The 24,696-nt window shown below is 32.7% G+C and overlaps 1 protein-coding gene across 3 annotated transcripts in view; it reads right to left on the bottom strand.

Moving 5' to 3' along the window:
• LOC140450190 (1-phosphatidylinositol 4,5-bisphosphate phosphodiesterase gamma-1-like) overlaps positions 1 to 23,693 on the bottom strand; it is a 196,276-nt gene extending 172,583 nt beyond the window's left edge. For 2 of the 3 annotated variants that reach the window (XR_011951982.1, XM_072543649.1), the window contains exons 1-2: positions 23,503 to 23,689; positions 2,789 to 3,196 (exon numbers count right to left, since the gene is read on the bottom strand). Coding sequence is in view for 2 of the 3 variants with exons in the window: in XM_072543649.1 (XP_072399750.1) it covers positions 2,789 to 3,152 (364 nt within the window). In the remaining variant the exon portion in view is untranslated. Of the gene's footprint in view, positions 1 to 2,788; positions 3,197 to 23,502 lie in introns of all 3 variants that reach the window. The other variant, XM_072543651.1, reaches the window with a different exon arrangement.
• Positions 23,694 to 24,696: the final 1,003 nt, after the last annotated feature.

Below are 24,696 nucleotides of genomic sequence, written 5' to 3'. Positions count from 1 at the left end.
CAGATCATTTAGGCTGGTTGCTAGTAACACAGTGTCATCGGCGTAGCGGATATTATTAATGTATTCACCGTTCACTCGGATTCCCATGTCTAGGTTTGTGAGGGCTTCATTAAAAATCTCCTCAGAGTATATATTGAAAAGAGTCGGCGATAGCACACATCCTTGTCTTACTCCTCGCATGATCTTCACTTGGTCGGTCAGCTGGTCTTCGACCTTGACTTGAGCACGCTGGTTCCAGTATAAATTCATGATGATCCGAATGTCCTTCTCATCCAATCCAACTCTTTGTAGTGCGGTGACCATCTTCTGGTGCTGACAACGGTCAAATGCCTTGGCGTAGTCAATAAAACAAATATAGACATCACAACTGACATCGCGGCATCTCTGAAGTAGGACTTGTAAGGTGAAAAGTGCTTCACGTGTACCCATAGAATTGCGGAATCCGAATTGCATTTCACCGACATTTTCTTCGCATTTCTTGTAAATTCTGGCATGTATGATTTTAAGAAAAATTTTAAGTGCATGACTCATAAGACTGATAGTTCGGAAATCTTCGCACGTTTTCGCAGATCGTTTTTTTGGTAGCGTTACAAATGTTGACAATAGCCATTCCTCTGGGATATTACCTGAATCGTATATGGCGTTGAACAGTTCAGTTAACTCCTTCGTGCTCACTTCACTCATCACCTTAATAAGTTCAACGGGTATTTCGTCCGGACCTGTAGCCTTACCATTCTTAGACTGTTGTAAAGCAGCCTTTACGTCGCTTTCTAGAATTGACGGCCCTGTCATGCAATTTATTTCCGGAAGGTTGCCGCGGTCGTCCCAGAAAAGTTCTTCGATATATATTTTCCAGGTAACCAACTTCTCATTCACTGTCGTCGCCAGATTACCGTCTTTATTTATGAGGAGGTGTGTGTTTCTCCTCTTGTATTGACCAGTGGCTTCACGAATCCTTCGGTGGATATTTATATGATCGTGTTTCTCTTGGAGCTCCTCGATTATTTTACATTTTTCTTGCATCCATGTCTCCTTGGCTCTTCGTATTTCTTTTTTAATTGTCTGGTTGGTTTCTTGGTATTTCTTCGCGTCCCTGTTTTTCATTAATCTTCTTTGTTCCATCATCTGTAGAATGTCATCAGTCATCCATTCTTTATTTTTTACTCTTTTTTTCTTTCTCAGATGTTCTTTTCCCGCATTCAGCATGACGTCTTTGATATAACTCCATTTTTGTTCTACACTCTGTTCTTGTTGTTGAGCCGTTTCTAGTTTTTGTCTCATTGTATCTCTCACGTTTTGACGAACTACGGGGTCTTTTAGAGTGTCATAATCCAGGTTCTGTTTAGGTTTATTTTTGATGAGTTTCTTTAGTTTGAGTTCTATCTGGCCCACTAATGGGTTGTGGTCCGATGAGACGTCTGCTCCTGGGTAGGTCTTCGCCGAAGTCAAGCTGTTCTTGAATCTTTTGTTAATGAGAATAAAGTCTATCTGGTTTCTGATGATATTGCTGGCTGTATCTGCAGGTGACTTCCACGTATAAAGTCGTCTCGAGGGAAGTTTAAACCACGTGTTAGCAATGGTAAAATCTTCTTCCCGGCAAAATTGTATGAGTCGGTCTCCTCTTTCGTTTTTCTCGCCTAAGCCGTGTTGTCCGACGATGTCTTCTACACTGCTTTTGCCAACTTTGGCATTGAAATCACCCATGATGATGGTTAGCTCGTTCTTCTTGGTGTATTTTAGTGCTTTTTGTACAATTGCGTAGAACTCCTCGATATCCTCTTCTGGTTTTTCTGATGTTGGAGCGTAAATTTGAATGATGTTCGTATTAACGGGTCTGCCTTGCAGCTTCATCAGAATGACCCTGTCAGAGAGAGGTATCACGCTGATCACAGCCCCAGCGACCTTTTTGCTCAGAATCAATGCTACGCCATTCCAGTGATGTGGTTTGTCGTTTCCCGCATAGTATACCATATGCTCATCCACACAGCACTGTCCCGAGCCTGGCCATCTCATCTCGCTGATTCCCATCACGTCGATATTTAGTCTTTTCATTTCTTGAATGGTGTTGTGTATCTTTCCCCCTTCAAACATACTTCGAACATTCCAAGTACAGATTTTTTGAACGTTCCACGTGCACACTTTATCTTTATTAGTGTTTAAATATTGGTAAGGATTTCGTGGGTTGACGACCTGGGAAGCCTTACATTTTTGTGTTCTTCCTCCCCTGCCGGATCTTGGTATCCGAAGTCCATGATCAGTATCTTCTCCAAATTGGTTTACATTAACCATGATGAATGAACTAGGGACTATTTATGGGGTGGTTTCCCGTTGCCTTCCCCATCGCAGTGTCACAACCGATTGACTCGTAATGTGAGTGGCGCCTGTGAGTATCTAGAATTAAGCCTACAGGATTTTTTATTTTTTTTTATTTTCCCACAGCCTTAATCCAGTAATGACATTACTGCTGCCTAATGTCATGTCCTCAGTTGATCCGCGGGTACTTATTTGGCTAAGCCTTATTCGTACCTGTCCTGTATATCTACAGGAACTCCCCTATCAGCCATTGGGACGCGCCGTGTCGGGGTTGAGGACTTCCCCGCCCAGTCTGTCTTGCGCAAAGTGCTGAAGGACCCCTACTTAATTCAGGGTCCCTCCTCTACCCAAGCTGAGACCGGCACGGTCTCAGCTTGGGTAGATGAGCATGGTTTATATGACAATAAACAATATAATACCACTGACTAAACAAAACATAAAAGAAAAAGAAAACATTTTAAAATCAGTTACTTACCAGAAATACTTAGAGCCCTAAGATTAAATTCAGTTCCGTAATACACAACAAAACATTTATTCTCCAGCTTTTTTGATTCTTCAGGCCATTTTTCGAAATCTTTGGATAAAGTACCTGGTCTAATTTCTTTAACTTCATACAAGTTAACAGCACCATCGATAGCAGGTTTGGAAGTTGAAGCTGGCCTTGTCCAAATTAGTTGTTTGGTTTCTCTTCTGATGGCCAATGTCTTTCGTTCTGGCCTCTTTCTCCACGAGTACTTTGTTACCAGTGTACCTCTCTCTAATTGACTTATTTTCTGTTCCATTTCCGGTATGTATCCCGAACCAGATGACGATAGAATTCCGTTAAATAAATTGAACATTGTTGCTGGTAATTACTGATTAATTACAAACATTCTACACGTATCTAAAAAATAAATATTGTTAGTTAATATTACTGTTTGCCAAAAGCATTTAGCTGGCATGAATCCAAAGGAATACTTTACCGATAAAGATAATAAATAATAAAAGATTATATATTGTTACAATGTGTGTATAGAATACATTCATACTATATATATTTTTGTAACAATTTTAAATAAAATTGGTGTAAAATGGAAATTAATTAGCATAAAATATTTATGATGTGTTAGGGAACTCCATATAATTCTAATAAAGCGACAGAAAACCAGATTTTAGTAAAAATAATTATATTCCTTAAGATTTTTAAACATTCTATTAATAAATAATAATCCCACAGACTAGACGCCATACCATCAGAAGCGAAATCGAACGGGAGATATATACATAATCAAGAAGTAGCTGTAGATAAAGTCCCCAATGAAATTCATGAACAAATTCCTAAAATTACCTTATAAAAAACTCAACCTCATAATACACAGCAGGATAACAATGAGTTGCACGTTAGCCTAGTAAGCGAAATGGCAAGTGTCATACAAGAGTTTACCGAAACAAACCCACTAGCAGACCACCGCTAACAAGAATAAACACTTGTAAGAAACTAGGTGCAATGTTACAAATTGTGAACAATTAAGTCATACTCAATTATGTCCTAGTCCATAAATTTAAACATTGGCTCATACAAAGACTTTTTTCTTTCAGAACACCTCGAACATATGGCCTACCCAAAATTCACAAACTCGATATACCTCTACGTCCCATTGTCAGTGTCATTCTTAAACAATACCCTATCTCACCGTCAGACATCCTAGTAAGTTTCAATATCGTTTCACTCTTTACAAAAATTCCTCTAGACGAAACTCTAAACGTTCTAAAAACTAAATACAGTATCCAGCAAGACCACTTATATCTCATTAAACATTGTATGTCCAACACTTATTTTATCTTCCAAAATCAAATCTACAGACAAATAAATGGTGCTCCAATGGGCTTCCCATTATCTCCAGTAATGACCAATATCTTTCTGGAATGCTTCGATACTCGAGTACTTTTCACATTAATGCTCAAACCCACACGTTGGCTACGATATGCTGACGATACATTCGTCATTTGGCCACACGGAAGGGATGCTTTGGTGTCTTTTCAGATCCATCTGAATGGTCCATATTCATTCAGTGTCCAGTTCACGATGGACGTGGAAAATGAATCATTCCTATCGTTTCTCGACGTTATCATTAAGCAAAACCAATCCCAAAGGTTTTCATCACTCTGTGTATCGAAAACCCACCCACACAATCGTTACTTGCATCGTTACTCTTGCAAACTCTCATCATTCACCTTCATAAATTAATTCAGTCATTAATACCCTTGCGCCCTTGCGATGATGCAAGTAGACCCGCTGAGCTATTTAGTTTAAAACAAGTCCTCATCAAAAACAATTACCGCAAAAATCACCTCAATAGAAGCATTCACAGGCATCAATCTCCCACTCAATCTCAACCCAAAGACTCGGACCTCATATGAAAGCTTTTCTTCCTTACATTAAAGGCATCACAGACAATAAAGACAATACTTAACCCCCAATAAAAACTTTCATCTCTTGTCCGATCTGGTTACCTACGACATGGAGAAATCTCATAAAGAAAATATCGTCCGCTCCACCCTCCAATCAAAATCCCGCCGTCAGAAATATATCAAATACTCAATTCTGCATAGGTCAATTCTAAGCTAGTATGGGATTGTGTGGGTGTCCTAAATAAACTAGGAGACTGTAGCAAGGTTATGGTAGCCTGGGTACCTGGGAATAAGGGTCATAAAAGCAATGAAAAAGTAGATGAAATTGGCAAACAATGCGCAGCAATGCCATTCGTTGGACTGAAACCCTTCTGGGGCGTTGCAAGAACAGCTAAAAGGAAGTGGGTAGCTCACAAATCTTTGGAATAGTAAAGGAAAAACAGTTCATTTGTTCGTTCAACAACGAATTTGTTTCTTGTACTCATACAGAGTAGATCCGAATAAAATGAAAAAGACAGCAAAGATTTGATTTCACGCACAAAGCGTCTATGTATCTGTTGATACGTATTTCGACTTAATAAGTCTCATCAGAACAGTTATTCATAGGCATTCTCAATGTGAAAAATAAATCTTTTCTGTCTTAAGAAGCAACAATAAAATGGCTTCGTTATGGACGCAATAGCGACATCTGATAGAAAAATCCGTAAAATAGTTTCGAAACAAATTCAGATTTCTGCTTTAATCTGAACCTTCTAAAAATTGCAAGGTATAACAGACGTTGATAAAGATACAAGGTATAACAGAATAGACATCATAATAATTTAAGACAGAAAAGATTTATTTTTCACGTTGAGAACGCCTATGAATAACTGTTCTGATGAGACTTATTAAGTCGAAATACGTATCAACAGATACATATACGCTTTGTGCGTGAAATCAAATCTTTGCTGTCTTTTTCATTTTATTCGGATCTACTCTGTATGAGTACAAGAAACAAATTCGTTAAGGATTTCTGCTTAGTTGATAGACATGTCGTGGAATGCAAATTTTAGATTCCCCATGTCTCTATTAACATCTTTATCAACGTCTGTTATACCTTGCAATTTTTAGAAGGTTCAGATTAAAGCAGAAATCTGTATTTGTTTCGAAACTATTTTACGGATTTTTCTATAAGATGTCGCTATTGCGTCCATAACGAAGCCATTTTATTGTTGCTTCTTAAGACAGAAAAGATTTATTTTTCACATTGAGAATGCCTATGAATAACTGTTCTGATGAGACTTATTAAGTCGAAATACGTATCAACAGATACATAGACGCTTTGTGCGTGAAATCAAATCTTTGCTGTCTTTTTCATTTTATTCGGATCTATTCTATTCTATTAGATTCTATTCGGTCTCTGTATGAGTACAAGAAACAAATTCGTTAAGGATTTCTGCTTAGTTGATAGACATGTCGTGGAATGCAAATTTTAGATTCCCCTATTAACATCTTTATCAACGTCTGTTATACCTTGCAATTTTTAGAAGGTTCAGATTAAAGCAGAAATCTGAATTTGTTTCGAAACTATTTTACGGATATATATATATATATATATATATATATATATATATATATATATATATATATATATATATATATATATATATATATATATATGTGTGTGTGTGTGTATGACTAAAGTGTCACTCTACTCGCCCTACTCTGCTCGTGCACAAATACAAGCGAATTTTATAATTAAAGTGTGGTTAGCGAATTAACATGGGTAAATCAAATTATAGTGAAATATGGACTTGTTTTACACCACCTTGCGATAATGAACGAGCTAAATGCAAGCTGCGTAAGAAAGAATATTCGAGAAAAGGAAGAACTACAACGACCATGAGAAATCATTTAAAGGCATTGCATAAAACCGAGTTTTCTAAGTTAAAAGAGTGTTGCTTCTGTCAATGACAGAAGTGAAAGAAGCAACTTGTCGAAAACAAATTGCTTCTGTCACTTGAACAGGCATCATCTTCCCATCAGGGTACTAAATCTGCCATGAAACAAATATTGCTTCAAGAATTTGTCGATAAAACGAAACAGTGGGATAATAATTGTTTGAAGTCATTGGCAGTGGATAATTCTATAAGTGAAATGGTTGCGTTGGTGGGATTGCCATTTAGTTTCGTGGAAAGTGTTGGATTCGTAAGACTTATTAAGCATTTGTGTCCGTCTTATAATTTAAAGTCGCGTCAGTATTTCACTTCATTTATATGCGATAAATTATTTGGCAAAGTAAGTCAGAAAATTCTGGAATTACTGAAATCCTTCGAAAAATTATAATTTACTACCGACATTTGGTCTGATAATTGTTCTGGAGTTTCATTGCTGAGTTTAACTTCTCATGGGATCACAAAAGAATTTGAAGGGAAAATGATAGTGTTGAAAGCAGAAGTGTTTAATGAAGACCGCCACACCGGAGAAAATATTGCTCACAAACTTGAAGACATCTTGTCGTTTTGGGAAATACCCAAAGAAAAAGTGAAATGTGTAGATCGCGATGCAGGTGCTAATATGAAAAAGGTGTAAAACATATTAAATGTTGAACATATTGACTGTGCTTCTCACAAGATTCAATACGTGTTGAAAGCAGTAATGAAGGCTCAAGATTCTGTCGTGGCTGACACAACAAAATGCAAAAAGATGGCAACCATTTTCATCATTCGACTGCTGACCAAGATGAGCTGACCAATATACAAAAAAGGCTTAATCAAAAACCTCTTAAGATTATCCAAGAATGAGCTACGAGGTGGAACAGCACTTTTTATATGTTGGAGGGTATTTTTCAAGTCAATCATTATGTCTGTACGCTTCGGCAAATAATAAAATTCCCCAACTGGCTTTGAAAAGTGGATGATTGTTGAAAACCTTATCGGTTTACTAAGACCATTTGAAGAAGTAACCAGAGAGAGTTAAGTGCTGTCGATGTTTCTATTTCTTCTGTAATTTCCTTAATCGCCACTCTAGAAAAAGTTGTTCATGATCTTGATTCATCCGATGAACATATTGGTGATACGATTACCTTCATAAAAGACGGGCTCATTCGCAAGTTTTCGGGTTTAAAGAATGAATTTTTTTTTGCCACGGCGATCTTCATTGACCCAAGATATAAAGCAAATTTTTTTAAAAATACTTCGGCTAAAGAGCTTGTCATAGAGCATATTTTGGATTTGTTCAGAGACAATCAAACCGACCTATCTTCCAATTCACTTTACCCGAATGCAAAGCGTGTCAGATTAAATAATGAATCGGACGATAACGAAACTCACAACAGTCTGTCCTTAACAGAAACGATGAGTTTACTGATGGATACGAGTGATAGTGAAAAAGATGACATGCGTCTTCCTAGATTTCAAAACCCTGTCTATCTTTTCATCAGTAAACCTGTCACAGAATACTCATCGGAAAAACGTGTGGCAGGTGCCGTCGACCCTCTAACATGGTGGAAACTGAACAAGGGAAGGTACAATCTTCTTTTCCCTGTAGTACGGCAATATTTAGTTATACCACCAACAAGTGTCCCGAGCGAGTACTTGTTTAGTGGCGCTAGACTTCTTTATACGCCACATCGAAACTCGATACTTGAAGGAGAAACGACGCCGAAGCTTTTAGTTCTAAAGTTTAATAATCCTCTATTAAATTTTAATTATTAAAAAATAACAGTTCTCTGTTTTTACTTATTGTTCAAAATAAACTTGAAGAATAAGTAAAACAGAGAATTGTTATTTTTTAATAAGAGAGAGCAGTATTTTTGTTAACACAAAATTAATATTTTTAAAAAAGATCTTTAAGCAAATAACAGGCTGTTTATGTTCGTTTTTATAAAAACACATAGACTATTATTTTTGGTTTGTAGTTGAATAATTCGTAGCTTTTTCAAGATGATTGTCTAAAATTAGAAATTTCAGGATAATAACAGTTTCAGAGAATAATTTGTTTTTGTTTGTTTACATTGCATCATTTATTTTTTGTTTTCTATTTTTTAGTTTTCTAAGCTTGTAAAATAAAGTTTTCTTAATATAAAAACTGAGAAGTGAATAGATTTTTATTTTATTGACCTAATCTCCTAATCTTCAAATTATTTTTTTTTCTTATATTCATATTCGCAAAACATTCGCACAAATTTCGCGAATGCGAATATGCAAAAATATGCAAATATTCGTTACATCACTAGAACATAGTAAAAGCCATAGTAGGTGTGCTAACAGAGCACTGTAAGCTGAATAGGTAGTTGAAGCTGATGGAATTGACAGATTATGACCTATGCAGATTCTGTCACCTAGAAGAAGAACCAGCAGAGCACATTGTGTCAGTGTGACAGCTTGGCAAATGTGCGGTTCTTTATATTAGGACAAGAAAAGCCACCTGAAGAGAGCTACATGGAAGGTTCAGTCTCGAAGTTATTGGACCTTTTAAAAAGGGTCAAGCTAGAGAATATAATCTAGTTTTAGGTTAGAGAAGGGTAGAGTTAGAGGACCATAATAGATCTAAAAAGGTTGTAGTGGAATAGGCCAAAAGCCACCTAATTGAATATATCTATCAATGATCAAAATATTGTTAGAACATTCCAATATCACAAATTAGATTACAATATATCAAGAAATAAATACTATTTACCGTATCAAGTTTGAACTAAATAAAAATCTATATTCACATATTTCTTCACAAGAAAAACATTTTATTTTATAAAATTTCAATTGCACTATTGACAATAGCAAACACTATTTACAACAAAATCATCTCAACTCTTTTTAATAAAAGCAATTAAAATAAACCTTCAATTGTGTTTGTTAAGTAGATGAAATTGATGATAGAGTATGATTGACTGTAATTCTATGAAATTATAATGTATGACTGACAAGATTGTATTATAGGTAGTAATTGTTTTAACTACTTACTTATTTGATCCTTACACACACTTATAAATAAGGCAATGAACAACAACAATGGAAAAATTAGAAAATAATACTAATAAACTTAAATTATAAAGATACACGTAAGATATTGAATAATTTTGGATCTGAAATTTTTCTATATGGGACCTAAATCATTAGTAATAGAAACGTGAAAGAAAAAAACGAAAGTAAAACAAATTAAGCAGCCCTCATCTTAGTTTTAATATTTAGTAGAAATGGGTATAGCTGGACTCTTATCCCTTTCGATACTGTTCTCCTAAAAGTACGATTTTCATTTGCAGCTTTGATGAGCGAGCGCCGTACTATTACGCAAATTAATCTCCATCATTCAGGTTCTGTCACCGTACATTTTTAAGTATTTACATCTTGCTTACTAGTATCGTTCATGCACGTTACGATCCACAAATACACCATACTGATGCCGTACATACAAGGCAGCACATCACCCACCCTAGCGCCGTACTTTCTGAATACAGTTTTTTTGAAGGTTTACGAAAAAAAATTCCACTACTTCGCTAAAACGAATATAAACAAACTACAACAAACGAAAAACGATTCAACCACTTCAATATAAAGAATGTAAACTACTAAGTGACCGTCTCGATCGCGAAGTGCAAAATTTTCCCGGCGCCATGAGCAACGCGCAACCGATACTTGGCCCGTAGCGAAAGAATTAAGACTGATTCCTCCAAAATCCGTGCTTTTTTTTAAATAATTTTATTTATAGTAGAAAAAATATTTGAAAATGAAACTTTTACAGGAGAAAGTAAATACATTAAACTACTTGACAAATATTTTTTCCTTTTTTTTTTAAATGGCGGCTCTTAAAATGGCTGCCCAAACTAGTCCGATTTGTTGACGAGTATCGATCATTTCTTGGTAATAAATCATCCGAAAGTAAAAAAACAAAATGGTTTCATATTCTGTATCGAATTGGCTATGGTCGAAACTACAATGAAACATTTTCACCGAAAAAACAAAATGGCGGACTTTCGAATTTTTCAACCCTTTTTTTGCACTTTTAATGATTTATGACTTGTAACAATAAAACACTGAAAACTTTGTTTTCAAAAATTCTACAAAATTTATTTTAAATTCTTATTACTACAGCTGTTTCGGCTGATTGCCTTTCTCAAGTGATCTGTTTTTGGCATGGGTTTACACTTTATAGTCTCTAATGAAATAGGTTAAGGAGGGGAGAACTGTTTGTCTCAAGCTGGTCATTCAGAATTATATCCGTGTTTTTTAATTTGTTGATTTCCATAGATTCTAACAAAGATAGCTTAAGGCTTTTATTTTGAATGTGGAGAATTTTAAATTCGTCATTAAAAGAATGATTATGATCTAGAAGGTGAAGTGCGTATGTAGAATCCGTTTTTCTATTATTGAAAGCCCTTTTATGTTCTGCTATTCGTTTATTAAAATTTCTACCCGTTTGACCAATGTAAGTTTTTAGCCGCCACATTTAAGTTTGTACACACCACTGTGTAAGTGTTTTTTATGTTGGCTCTTGTTGTTTTTAATATATTTGCCTAGGTTGTTATTTGTTCTGAAAGCTGGTGTTATTCCTTTCTTTTTTATGTGTTTGGCTATTTTTGTTGATATTTTGCCTGTATATGTAATCGAGCAGAAGGTACTGGGTTTTTTCTCTGGTGGTGGAAATACTAAGTTCAGGGCTTTCTTGTGTAGTTTTAGATTTGTTAGAATTGTTTGTTCGTTGTATCCATTTTTACTGCTATTTGTTTAATGATATTTAATTCTGTCTCAAAATTGTATTTTGACATCGGAATTTCTGTTAATCTATGTAACATACTAACTTTAAATTTTTTAAATCTAAAAAATTTATGGATTGATTTTGTTCTGTTTCTATTGTAAATTCAATACGACTATGAAGAGAATTAATATACAATAAAAATTGGTCGAGTTGCCTGTTAGTTCCTGTGAAACATACAAAAAATCCAATACAAAAATAGCCAAACACATAAAAAAGAAAGGAATAACACCAGCTTTCAGAACAAATAACAACTTAGGCAAATATATTAAAAACAAGAGCCAACATAAAAAACACTTACACAGTTGTGTGTACAAACTTAAATGTGGCGACTGCCCAAAAACTTACATTGGTCAAACGGGTAGAAATTTTAATAAACGAATAGCAGAACATAAAAGGGCTTTCAATAATAGAAAAACAGATTCTACATACGTACTTCACCTTCTAGATCATAATCATTCTTTTAATGATGAATTTAAAATTCTCCACATTCAAAATAAAGGCCTTAAGCTATCTTTGTTAGAATCTATGGAAATCAACAAATTAAAAAACACGGATATAATTCTGAATGACTAGCTAGAGACAAACAGTTCTCCCCTCCTCAACCTATTTCATTAGAGATTATAAAGTGTAAACCCATGCCAAAAACAGATCACTTGAGAAAGGCAATCAGCCGAAACAGCTGTAGTGATAAGAATTTAAAATAAATTTTGAGGAAGTTTTGAAAACAAAGTTTTCAGTGTTTTATTGTTACATAAAATGAATTTCCATCAAGTAACGATCAAATCCATCAATGATTTATGACTTTTTAAAATATTTTTGGTTATGGCACCGACCAAAGAGAGGTATCTAAAGAGTAAAATGCCGTTTGGTTCATCTTGATAAGTGCAATAGATTCGAAGCACTAATGACACCCATATGAAGTTAGATAGAAGATATTAAAGTAAATAGTTGCCGTCACCCGGTCTGCTTGAGTGGTCGGATCAACCGCTTGGAGCGCTCCGTTCTTCCCTCTTCTCTGCCTAGGCCGTTCGGGCCTTCGTTACTAATTCTATACTATTTCAAGAGTATTTTCTAGCAATTTTGGAAAAAAATTCGATTTTTTGAAAATTGTTTGGACAAACCTTTCATTACCTGCTAATTTATGCTTAGATCTGTTACTTTTTATTCAAATTTTCAATAATAACTACTTATTGGACAGGTCTTTAATATGTGTTCTGTGTTATATTTTCTAATATAACTTAACACCATTTTTTGCTACATCTCAGAACATTGTATTCAACAATCAGAACATCTATTATCATTCACTATCTTATATACCATCAATAATACCTAAATTAATATAAATACTAAAGGTTACTGACAATATAAAAATAGCAACAAAAACATCAAAACTATTTCATCTTTATATTCTAAAACTAAATATCCTATAGATAAATTAGATAAAATAAATGTAGTATACAGCAGTGGTCACCAATTATATTCCCCGAGGGTCCGTTTCCTCTACCAACTACCCTTTCAGCTCCTGCCAACTACCCTCCAGTAGTTATAACCCCCCCTTAGGAGATCATCCTGGTTACTTAGTAGGAACCAGGTAACTAGGCCACCTCGTTTAGGGAGGGGTATGAAATAAACACAAGGAAAAAGATGATTATAAAGCTATTATTTTTCTCCCGTCTTTGTAGTTTGAAATATTTGTATCTTAGAAGTTAATTTAATCGATGTTTTGCCATCGATATTTAGGTATTCGATAACATCGATGCTAAATCGATGTTACATGAAAATATTCAACATCAAGCCCAGTAATCATTAGTTTTATTAAATACAATAGAATTATTATAAAATTCCACAGAATGATAACTATGTCAGAAATACGCAAATTGAAATAATGTTATTATGAAATACAAAAGAATTTCAAAATTTTAAATTACAAATGAAATTCATTTTATTATGGTTCTATTACTTGAAAATTTGGAAAAATATTTAGTTTTAGTGGTTTTATTATCGACTGGTTACTAGGTACGTCATAAATATGCAAATTAAAATAATTTTAGTGTTCAGATAGCTTCCCCATTGTAGTTTGCTAAAAGATTATTTTTTAGGTAGATACTTTCTGAAATTTTGGAAATCCGGTTAGTCGAAACAAATTGTTTAGATTACGAGTATTTCTATATAGTATTAGTACTGTACATTTTAAAAATGTACAGTTATAATTTTACACTATAATTTTATTACTTTATTTTAAATTTAACGGTGGTCCGCAAAAAACAAGCTCCCTGGTATACAGCATTGATTGTACTCAGTGTGAAGTTGTGTATGTTGGTGAGACCGGAAGAAATCTGTCAAATCGTATTATTTCCCACAAAAGTGATTGTAGAATAAAAAACCATCTTGTTCTTTAGCAGAGCATGTAATCGACAAAGACCATATTATGGATTTTGATAACGTTTAAATTTTATGTAACGAAGGTAACAAATTCCAAAGGACTTTTTTAGAAATGGTTTGTATTAGCAGGAGTGATAATAATTTAAACAAAAGATCAGAAATTCAAAATCTAAGCAAAATTTACAATTATATTATTTCTCCATAGTTTATTTATAAAACCAGTAAAATATCACATAATAATTTAATTTTCCATATACTTGTTACATTTTTTGAGATATCTATTAATAATTGTTATTAAATGAAAAAGAATATTTAACAAAATTTTAATTTTGGCAATATAATTGTCAAAAGTAAAAATTGTAAGTTGGCATTCATGACATTGAGGCTTATTTGTAATTAGTCGCTATTCTAACTTTATAATTTATATAATAATTTTAAAATTCATCAAAATTCAATTGTTTTTTGTTTAAATAAGTTTTTCAAAATCATGTTACAAAATTTAAGAGAAACATTTATTAGACAAGCTAATTTTTTAAAATAGTATTTTTTTTAATATGTTTAGCAGCATAAGTTTATTAACTAAACTAATTATATTTGGTGAGTTAATATTTTTTGCAATTATTATAAGATATTTTGTATTTTTTTAGCAGCTCTTGAAATAATTGTAAACACAATTGAAAGCACGAGATAAAAAATAGTTACATAATAGCCCCTTTTATTGTCTCCAACCAATCCAATATATATATATATATATATATATATATATATATATATATATATATATATATATATATATATATATATATATATATATATATATGGGATTAAAATTAAAACGAAACGTCTTCAATAAATAGATAAAGTAGCACAACTCTTGTATTTTTTATCTTCAAATTGACCGAAAATATCCCATTCACTTACGAGTACACATTTATATATATATATATATATATATATATATATATATATATATATATATACATATATACATATACACATATACATATATTCTAGTTCCACATGTAATATTATTTATTGAACCTAAACTCAAGAAAAACTAATTTTATATTAAATATAGTACGGTTTAAGAAACTCAAAACTATAATATATATATATATATATATATATATATATATATATATATATATATATATATATATATATATATACCGATACTTAATTGTTTGAATACGAGTGAGACACAATCCACGCATGTTGGAGTAGCGGGTCTAATTTTTAAACAGTGTTGCAAAATTTCTGTTACATCATTCCTTCTAAAATATTAGTCAGATACATGAGTGTAACATAATATTTAAATCCAGTACAGTTCATTGTAGAATGAAAATTAATATTGTCCCAACAAAACTTACGTGAAGTAATCATGTAACTGTTATTTTTTAAATGGTTATATCATTACTTGATTAATTAACAAAGAACACTGAATTGAGAAATTGATATGCGACGGACATCGTGAGCTAAATAAATAACGCACTTCAGTAGACAGACAAATAGTATAAACGGTTTGCCCTCTCTACGAGTGTATGATTTCACCTCAAAATAATAAGCGGTGCTTATCTGTATAAAAAATACAGCAGGTTTAAGGTCAATATATTTGATTTTTAGCTGTGGTGGTAAAAGGTTGAAAACAAATAATTAAAAGCGTGTATTTTCAAGAAGAAAAGATTCAAATGGTGAAATGGTATTATGGGAACCATTCTATTGTAGAAATAATACAGATATTTATTGCTGCTTTTGAAAATCGCCCAATTCCGACAGAGAAAACAGTACGATCAATTATAAAAAATTTTGAAAATTTCGGTTGCATAAATACCTGTATGAAATGTCCAACGGATCAACCATGAATGAAACAAATCTCTGTTAATCGCGACGCTCGCAAAATGCAAGTTTGTTTAACTGCTGAAGAAACGCTTTGTTCGAGTAGACAAATTCCGGATGAAGTTAACCTAAAGGAGAGAACGGTAAGGAATATTTTAAAAATAAATATATACAATTGCTGTAAAGTGCAAACCACCCAAGAACTTTTTCCAGACGATCACTTTAAACGTATGGAATTGTGTGAAACTATGATAGAGAAATCGAATGAGAACAATAACTTTTTAAAAAATGTTTTGTTTTCCGATGAATCTTCATTCACAATCCATAAAGGTCATAATCCATCTGACATCCGCTATTGGTCTAGGGAAAATAGACATTTGAATATTGCTGTGAAAACACAATACCCAACGAAATTAAATGTGTGGACTGGAATTTATAACGATAATATATTTTGTCTATTTTTTATTACGGAAAATCTAAATGGACGTAAGTATCTAGATTTATTATTCTTCTTCTTCCTATGCCGTCCCCATTAACGGAGGTTGGCGACCACATTTTTAAAAGCTTCTCTGTCTTTTGCAACGTGGAATAATTCGTCTACAGTCATGTTTGTCCAGTCTCGAATATTTCGCAGCCATGACTTCCTCTTTCTACCTATTCCCTTTTTGCCATCGACTCTACCCTGCATGATGACCTGCAGAAGACTATATTTATTATTTCTTAGTATGTGTCCAAGGTATGCAGTCTTGCGTACTTTTATCGTTCTCAACAATTTTTTGTCTCGACCCATCCTTCTCAGCACTTCCTCATTGGTGACCCTGACAGTCCATGGAATTCTTAACATTCTCCGGTATATCCAAAGTTCAAAGGCTTCAATCTTTTTAACTATTTGCGCTTTTAGTGTCCATGTTTCTACCCCGTACAATAGTTGCGACCAGACGTAACATTCAACAAACCTCAGTCTCAGCGCAGTATTCAGATTTTTGTCACAGAACAATTGTTTGAATTTTAAGAACGCTACCCTTGCCATTTCTATTCCTACCCGGATCTCTTGGTCTGGATCTAATTCTGTGTTGATGTAAGCTCCCAGATATTTATATTTTGTCACTCTCTCTATTTGCTGTCCACCAAGAGTTAGTTGTTCATTATTTATTGGACTCCTTGATACTATCATAAATTTGGTCTTATCTGTGTTGATGTCAAGTCCCATTTGAATGCAGATTTATTATGCAATCAGATTATTCCAGCAGTTCGAAACCTTGCCGTCAACTTCGATGGTGTCTGGTTTCAAAAGGATGGTTGCCCAGCACATAATATAATCGAAGTTATAAATTATTTGGAACAAACATTCACTGGACGATTAATTTCTACACGAGGAACAATAAAATGGCCCCCTAGATCACCAGATTTAGCACCTTTGGATTTTTATTTCTGGGGAATGCTACAATCAAAATTACATCGGCATGAAATCGAACGAGCCACCAATTTAGCAGAATTGCAAGAAAAAATTGTTCAACTCTGTAGTCGAGTACAGCCAAATAAGCTAAATGCAACGAGACTTGCTTTAATTGATAGATTCGGATATTGTTTAGAGCAATGGTGGTTTGTTCGAACATTTAATTGGTTAGAGATTTTTTTAAAAATGCCTAGAATTTTAACTTAATTATTTAGAATAGTTTTTTTAGTTTAGTTTAGTTTAGAATAATAGTAATTAATTTTAGTTTAGTAGTTTTAGTAGGTTTTTTTCTTATAAAAATAATATTTATATTTTGTTAATATTAAGTTAATTATTGTTTTATTTCCAAGCTACCACAGCTAAAAATCTACAAGAATTGCATTTAAAACTCGAATATACATAAGTGTTCGAGTTTTTCTTAAGGTTTACCGACGGAAAGTTGGTGCCGAAATAATTTTATGCAAAGAACTACACACTATTCGTCAGTGTTTGATAACTACTGAATGCCCTGAATGCCGGATGTATCGCCGATCGCCACTTCGCACTTAAAATTTTACAACTCGTCAGGGGAATAATGCGTTGTTGCCACACATCAATTCCTTAAATCAATGTTCTTTGTGAACTAATTAAGTAATTAATAGAATCGATTAGAAAATAACAATTACATGGCTACTTTATTTGAGTTTTTTTGGGACAATATTAATTTTCATTCTACAATGAACTGTAGAGGATTTAAATATTATTTTAGACTCATGTATCGGACTAAAATTTTAGAAGGAAAGATGTAACAGAAATATAGCAACACTGTTTAAAAGTTATACCTACTCCTTCGAGATGGTGAGTGACTGCCTCTAACTTCTATTCAAACAATTAAGTGTTATCTTTGTTCAACATACTGAATAATGTATATATATTTATGTATATATATTTATATATATACATATATATATATATATATATATATATATATATATATATATATATATATATATATATATAAGCGTTAAAAGACATATTATAACAAGATAAGAATATATAAGATAAGACAAACCCTGTTACCAGAAACAAGGCTCTGGCAATCGAGTATCAGCAGAATAACTACTCTAGCAAACAAAAAATAAAATTAGTCACCAAAAAACCTATCATCATATAAACATCAAACATATAGCTGGGTTAGTAGCAGTAGGAAAAAATAATTCAGTGAAATGCTGTCTGAATGACACTGAGGTTATGAAAAACGGCACGGAATTATGTAAATTGTTGGAAGCCAAGAATGAGTTACTGAACGGTAAAGATACTATTATTATGGAATTAAAGGCCAATGAGGTTCTATTATATAAAAATATTTAGCTACTGGAGGAATGTTTGTCAAGAAAAATAAAAATTCAGGACATTTGGAAAGTCAATCTGGCAACAGTGGGACTGTCTCAGCTTTGACAGCAATTTTGACATATGCTAGCATGACACAACAAAAACAAAACAAAACCCTTAGCAAATCATCTGATCAACAAGCACCCCAACAAAGTACATCAAAAAATGCCCCACTCTCGGAAGTCAAAAACAAGTTTCAACTTCTGATAAATTCATTTCACCTCAGCAAGTAAGCGCGGCTGTAATGCAGGCCCAAACAGCGCGCAAAATACTTGAAATTCAGAAGCTAAATGAAGAGGTTCAGGTCGAAAGCAATATGGAATGGCAACCAGTTAGAAAGCGGTCAAATCGACGGTTTGTTGTAGGGTGGAATCAGGAGAACTCACAAATTAAAAGGTACCAAGATATGTATCACTCCATATTACAAGGCTGCAACCAGGGACAAAGCCTGACCAACTTAAGGTATATCTACAACCCAACTTTTCTGATGTAAGCTGTGAAGAGCATGCATCTAGACATCCAAGTCTATACTCATCAATAAAGGTTACAATCCGCCAAGAAGACCTTAGAAGAGCATGGAATCGAGAAGTGTGGCCAAGCGGTACATTGGTGTCCCATTTTTTTCAAAAGAGGAGGGTGCCACAAATTCACACAGACCCTCAGGAAGTAGAGCAGGTAATAGCTCCAACAGAAACCTAAATTTTTATTATCAAAATGCCAGAGAATTGAGGACGAAGTGCCACAATTTTTTTGCTGCAGTTGCAGAGGAAATTTTGATTTTATTGCAATAACTGAGAGTTGGCTGACAGAAGGGATAAAGGATACTGAACTGGTAGATCAATGATATACTGTATATAGGAAAGACTGGGGTAATGAAAAACCCAGGGGTGGTCGTGTCCTACTGGCAGTAAAGAAGAAATTTAGGGTAGAACCAGTTCAAATTAATGTAGGTTGGCATATTGAGTGCTTACTACTAAAAGTCAAACTTAAAAATGTATTTTTCTATTTATGTCTTACATATTTGCCTCCTAATACATGTAATGATGATTATGTAAAGTTTTTATCTAGTTTTGATGATATTTTGGGTACTAATGTACATTTTTTGTTGTTAGGTGATTTTAATTTGCCTTTTTATGGTAATAGGGGCTGTGCAAAATGTGATTTGTTAACCAATTTTATTGATATTCATAGTCTTATCCAACTATGCAAAGGGTGATTTTCATCTTTTATATGGCCTCATTTAAGATATGGACTGGACAGAGCTGGAGGGGTGCTTGGATGTGGATGTATGTATACATATAGTTGTTTTATGAAAAGCTGTATGCATGCATTGATCAGCCTTCAGTTTCTTTACTTCGGAACTTATATCGAATATTAAATGTAAGAATCATCTTCAGAAGCGGGTAAATAAATCTGCAAATGCTTTGTTTTTTTTTTCTGAATATACATCACTGAGACGAGAGGTGAAACAGCTTAGTAGAAAAGCATAAAGGTATCACAATGAAAATATTGAGAATAATGTACAAACTGATCCTAGTAGTTTTTGCTCCTTTATAAAATCCTGTGGTGTAAATAATACAATTCCAACAGAGGTCTCTTATAGGGGTGTGGACACAAGTGGCTGTCAGGATATTGCCAATGTTTTGCAGAATACTTTCGCTCTGTATTTCAAAGATCAAATAGTCTCAATAGTATACTGAACCAGGAGGTTTTTACTTTTCAAAAATAACAGTTGAGAATGTTTTCCAAAGTATTAAAAGACTAAAACCAAAAAAATCCACAGGTAATGACAATATAAGGTCCATTCGCTCAACTCGGGCATATTTTGACGGAAACCTACATTAATATGTTGGAAACCTACAATACAAAAGTTCCTAGCTTACAGTATTAAGTATTAACAGTTTAAATAGACTTTTATTACAGACTTCTTTCATTAAAAAAGAAGAATTAGTATAAATAGTGAAAGTGTATACTAAACCCATAAAATTTTGGGTAGTATATATTTAAAAAACATATTTGAGTTGTTATAATTTAATATATCTATTTATTATATGGTGCAGATAAATAAATATTGATTGTCAGTAATTCATAAAGTTCTATTTTATTTACTATTTAGTTTGTTTACCATTAATATTGGCTATGAGTATATGTGCTTGGTTGTATAGTAATTTCCAGCCACTTTTAGTCTTTCAAAAAGTAACTAACTTCACAAAAAAATAATTACTACATTCACTAGACAGTTCAGACTTGGAATAGCGAACCAACTATACCAGCATACATTTTTAAAGGTTGTGCAGATACTCTTTCTGTCCCTCTCACACTAATTTTTAATTTATCCCTTAAACAAAGTAAATTTCTAGATAGCTTAAAGCATGCAGTTATATGCTGGTAACATTGACAACTATAGGCCTATATCTGTCATCAATTTAATTGCTAAGATATTTGAGAATGTGCTTTATAACAATATTTTGAATTACTTTGGAGATAGGTTCTGTCCAGAACAACATGGTTTTTTACCAGGGAAGTCCACTGTGTCAAATTTGTGTGTTTTTACAAGTTTTACCGCAGGGGCCATAAATAATAAAACTCAGCTGGATGTCATTTTTGCCGACTGTACCAAAGCTTTTGATAAGATTGATCACTCTATACTTATTGAAAAGCTAAGCAAATTTGATTTTGATTCAGAAGCATGTATGTTTATGAGGTCATATCTTTCTGATAGGTTAAATCAAGTTAAAGTGGGGAACAGTTTATCTAAGCCATTTATGCCGACATCAGGTGTACCACAAGGTAGCAACTTGGGTCCTCTTCTGTTCGCTATATTTATTAACAATTTGCCTCACTAATTTTAAGATTTTCCGAGAAATTTTAACTCTGCAGGATTCTGAGATACTGCAATGTGATCTGAACTCAGTAAGTCAATGGTTCGATGATAACAAAATGTTTCTAAACACTTCTAAATGTCATGTTTTTACTATCACTCGAAAAACACAATACATGGAGAACCAATACAAAATTTCTAGCACTGTACTTGAAAGAAAGAACACTTGCAAATATCTTGGAGTAATGTTTCAGCAAAATTTGGGATTTGATGAACATTATCAGATCATCATAGGAAAGGCATACAGAACTCTTGGATTCATAATTTGTAATTCAAAATTTTTTAAAAGATTTGAAACTCTAATATCATTATACAATGCACTACTAAGACCTCCCTTGGAGTATGCCTCTATTATATGGGCACCACAAGCCGAATTCAATGTTGATCTGATTGAAAAGGTTCAAAAACGATTCTTGAGGTTTCTTTATGTCAGAAAGTGTGGTATCTATTCATACATGATTTCCTATAATGCTTTGTTAACTTGTTTTAAAGTTCAGCAACTGGATAATATAAGAAAGTTTCATTCAGCCCTTTTTATTTACTATGTTGTAAATCACATTAAGTATAAAAATTGTTTTTTATAAATAATATTAAATTTAATGTTCCAAAAATACATCTAAGAATTAATAACAAATGACTGTTCTCAACCAATAAGACTGATTGTTCACCCATAAATAAGATGTTAGAAGAATGTAACCATGTGATAACTAACTGTGATATAGACTTTTTAAATTCTTCTGTGAAACAAATAAAAGTTGCTTTTGAAACAAATTTCTAGTCTGCAAAAGTTGTCTTAAAATTTAGTTTAGATGTATAGTGTTTTTTATTTGTTTTATTCTGTCTAGGTTTAGTTTTTAACATAGTTATTAGTTTTTAGCAGTAGTAAGCACTCTTTTAATGTAATAACAATCATTAAATAAATAAATAATTCTAATGTAAGCTGTTTATTATCCAATGGAGAGACAACTTTCTTTGGTCCCTCTGAGCCTTAAGGAGTGATTATTTTGGTGTTTCATTTATTTACAAGCTACTTAGTGGTGGCATTGACTGTGCTGATTTGTTGGGTTAACAAATTAATGCACCATCCTACTGGGGCTTCCTCGCCTGTTAATATTTTATGTTCCATTCCATAAAACCGTTTATGGTATTAACATTCCTTTGAATAGATATTCAGTCTTAATAGTTGTTGGTAAACAATTTAAATATTGATATTTTTAACATAACTTCAACAATGCTTCAACTAAACTTAAGAGAAGCATTTTGTTTCAGTTTTTATTAAGACTGCTCATTTTTCAATTTTTTTATTTACATGAAAGTGTTATTAGGATAAAATATTTATTTTATTTATTTTTGTATTGTAATTTAATCTATTAATGGGGGTTTCCCATAATATAATAAATAAATAAACTAAACAATTTTTATAATATAAACAGCAAAATAACATACAAAAGAAATACAATATTTCGAGAAACTTACAAGAACTGTAGTTTCTTGGAAGGAATTGCAATTTTTATATGTTTTGTAAATAATATTCTGTAATGATCATTACAATAGGACAAATAAATATATTAGTGATATATGTAAGTAAAAATGAATGGATAACTGAACAAAGAAAGGAAATATTGCACAAAAAAACCTGCAATGATATCACAAAGCAAAAAAGGCTTTATATATACATGCATTCTTAGGAAAACACAGTTCACTGGTATTATTTACTTACTTAATTATTTCATAAATATAATTATTTTATAAAATATAAATTACCTCCAATACAATGTAAAAATTTTTATTTATATCATTATCAGTAAACACTAATCTAAATATTATGAAGTATTGGCCTTATCAAAATAACATTACAAGAGCTCATTCACTATCTTATTTCCTATATTTATTGTCAAACAATCGATAATTTGCCAAATTTAGCACAGATTTTCTGTATTAACTTCTGTCTACTTTCTATTATTAGGGGAGTAAGGGTATAGAGGACGTTCATAATCTGATTTAAATATGAAATTTAACTGCACACATAAGTTTATTATTCGCAAATATAATACATATATTATGAAAGTTAATTGATTACTATATCTATTTATCTGGAGTAAAAAAGAGATATCAAATAATGTAGGAAGAATTGACTTACCCTAATCAAAGTTTAGTAATTTTAAAATATTGCACACACATAACTAAAAGCTGTATACAAAAAAGTTTTAAGTTACTCCAATACTAATTATAAATGTAAAATAAACGTATTTTTAATAATAAAATATTGAAAATCTCAACTGTATAAAAACTATAACATACTTTTGCTTCCTTGTGTCAACGTCAACTACTTTGGCATTGACATTTGATTTGAAAGGAAAAGAGTTCCCACTTCCAATTCAAAATTATTGTATATTAATCTTATCCCCAATTAGGCAACACACATTTCAAGTTTATGACAGAGGCGTACTAGCTCAGAACTAGATAAAATTAATAGTTATGAATAGAAAAAATGAGTTACTCACAATTGCTTTTCTTTTAACTTTCACTATCGGTTTCAAACCGGAAATGTAAAATATAAATATACTGCACAGCATAAGTTAGGGATATTGCCAATATAATCGTTATGGTACTTCATTCTGAATCAATTATTTGTAAGTAAACAATTAACAACTATTATAGTTTGTGAAAAACATGAAAATTTGAGACCTTATCATAAGAATCAGACAAAAAAAACATTATATGTATTGACGAAGCACCTGTACAGCCATTTAAAAATAACCTTTGTTTTCTCGAATAAACAAATATAATTGTTAAAAAACTACTCGACCGATTGTACCCATCTTTCACAAATGTAGTAACTACCATGATACTATGAACTACATAAAAACTTACATTATAAAGTAAAATGTCATAATTTCACATGTGGCTTGCTTTCGTAGGGTAGACCGGGGACAATTGAAACATTTCTGCATTTTGATTTTTTTTTCTCCGCATCTATCGCAAATTTCTAAATTACGAAATTAGTTATAAAAAGCGTATCCTATTGTGTTTCCATATATATCATTATATTTTGTCTATATAATGTCATTAATAAGATATTAAATAAAAACTTGAACTTATCAAGTTGTTTCAATTGTCCCCGTGGCAGGGACGAATGAAACAGATACCTGGGACAATTGAAACAGCACTAAGACATAGAAAAATAGTGTTTATTCTAGTGAAAAACATACAATATAAAATATTTTTTATTCTGAAAGGCAATTGTGGCATACGTATAGTTCTTCTTGGCGAGTACACTCTTCATGGGACCAATGACGACACTCAGTGCACTGCACCCATTTCTCTCCAGGGC

The sequence above is a fragment of the Diabrotica undecimpunctata genome, chromosome 9 (assembly GCF_040954645.1).
Source record: "Diabrotica undecimpunctata isolate CICGRU chromosome 9, icDiaUnde3, whole genome shotgun sequence".
NCBI lineage: Eukaryota > Metazoa > Arthropoda > Insecta > Coleoptera > Chrysomelidae > Diabrotica > Diabrotica undecimpunctata.
This window is presented reverse-complemented; position numbering and strand designations above follow the sequence as displayed.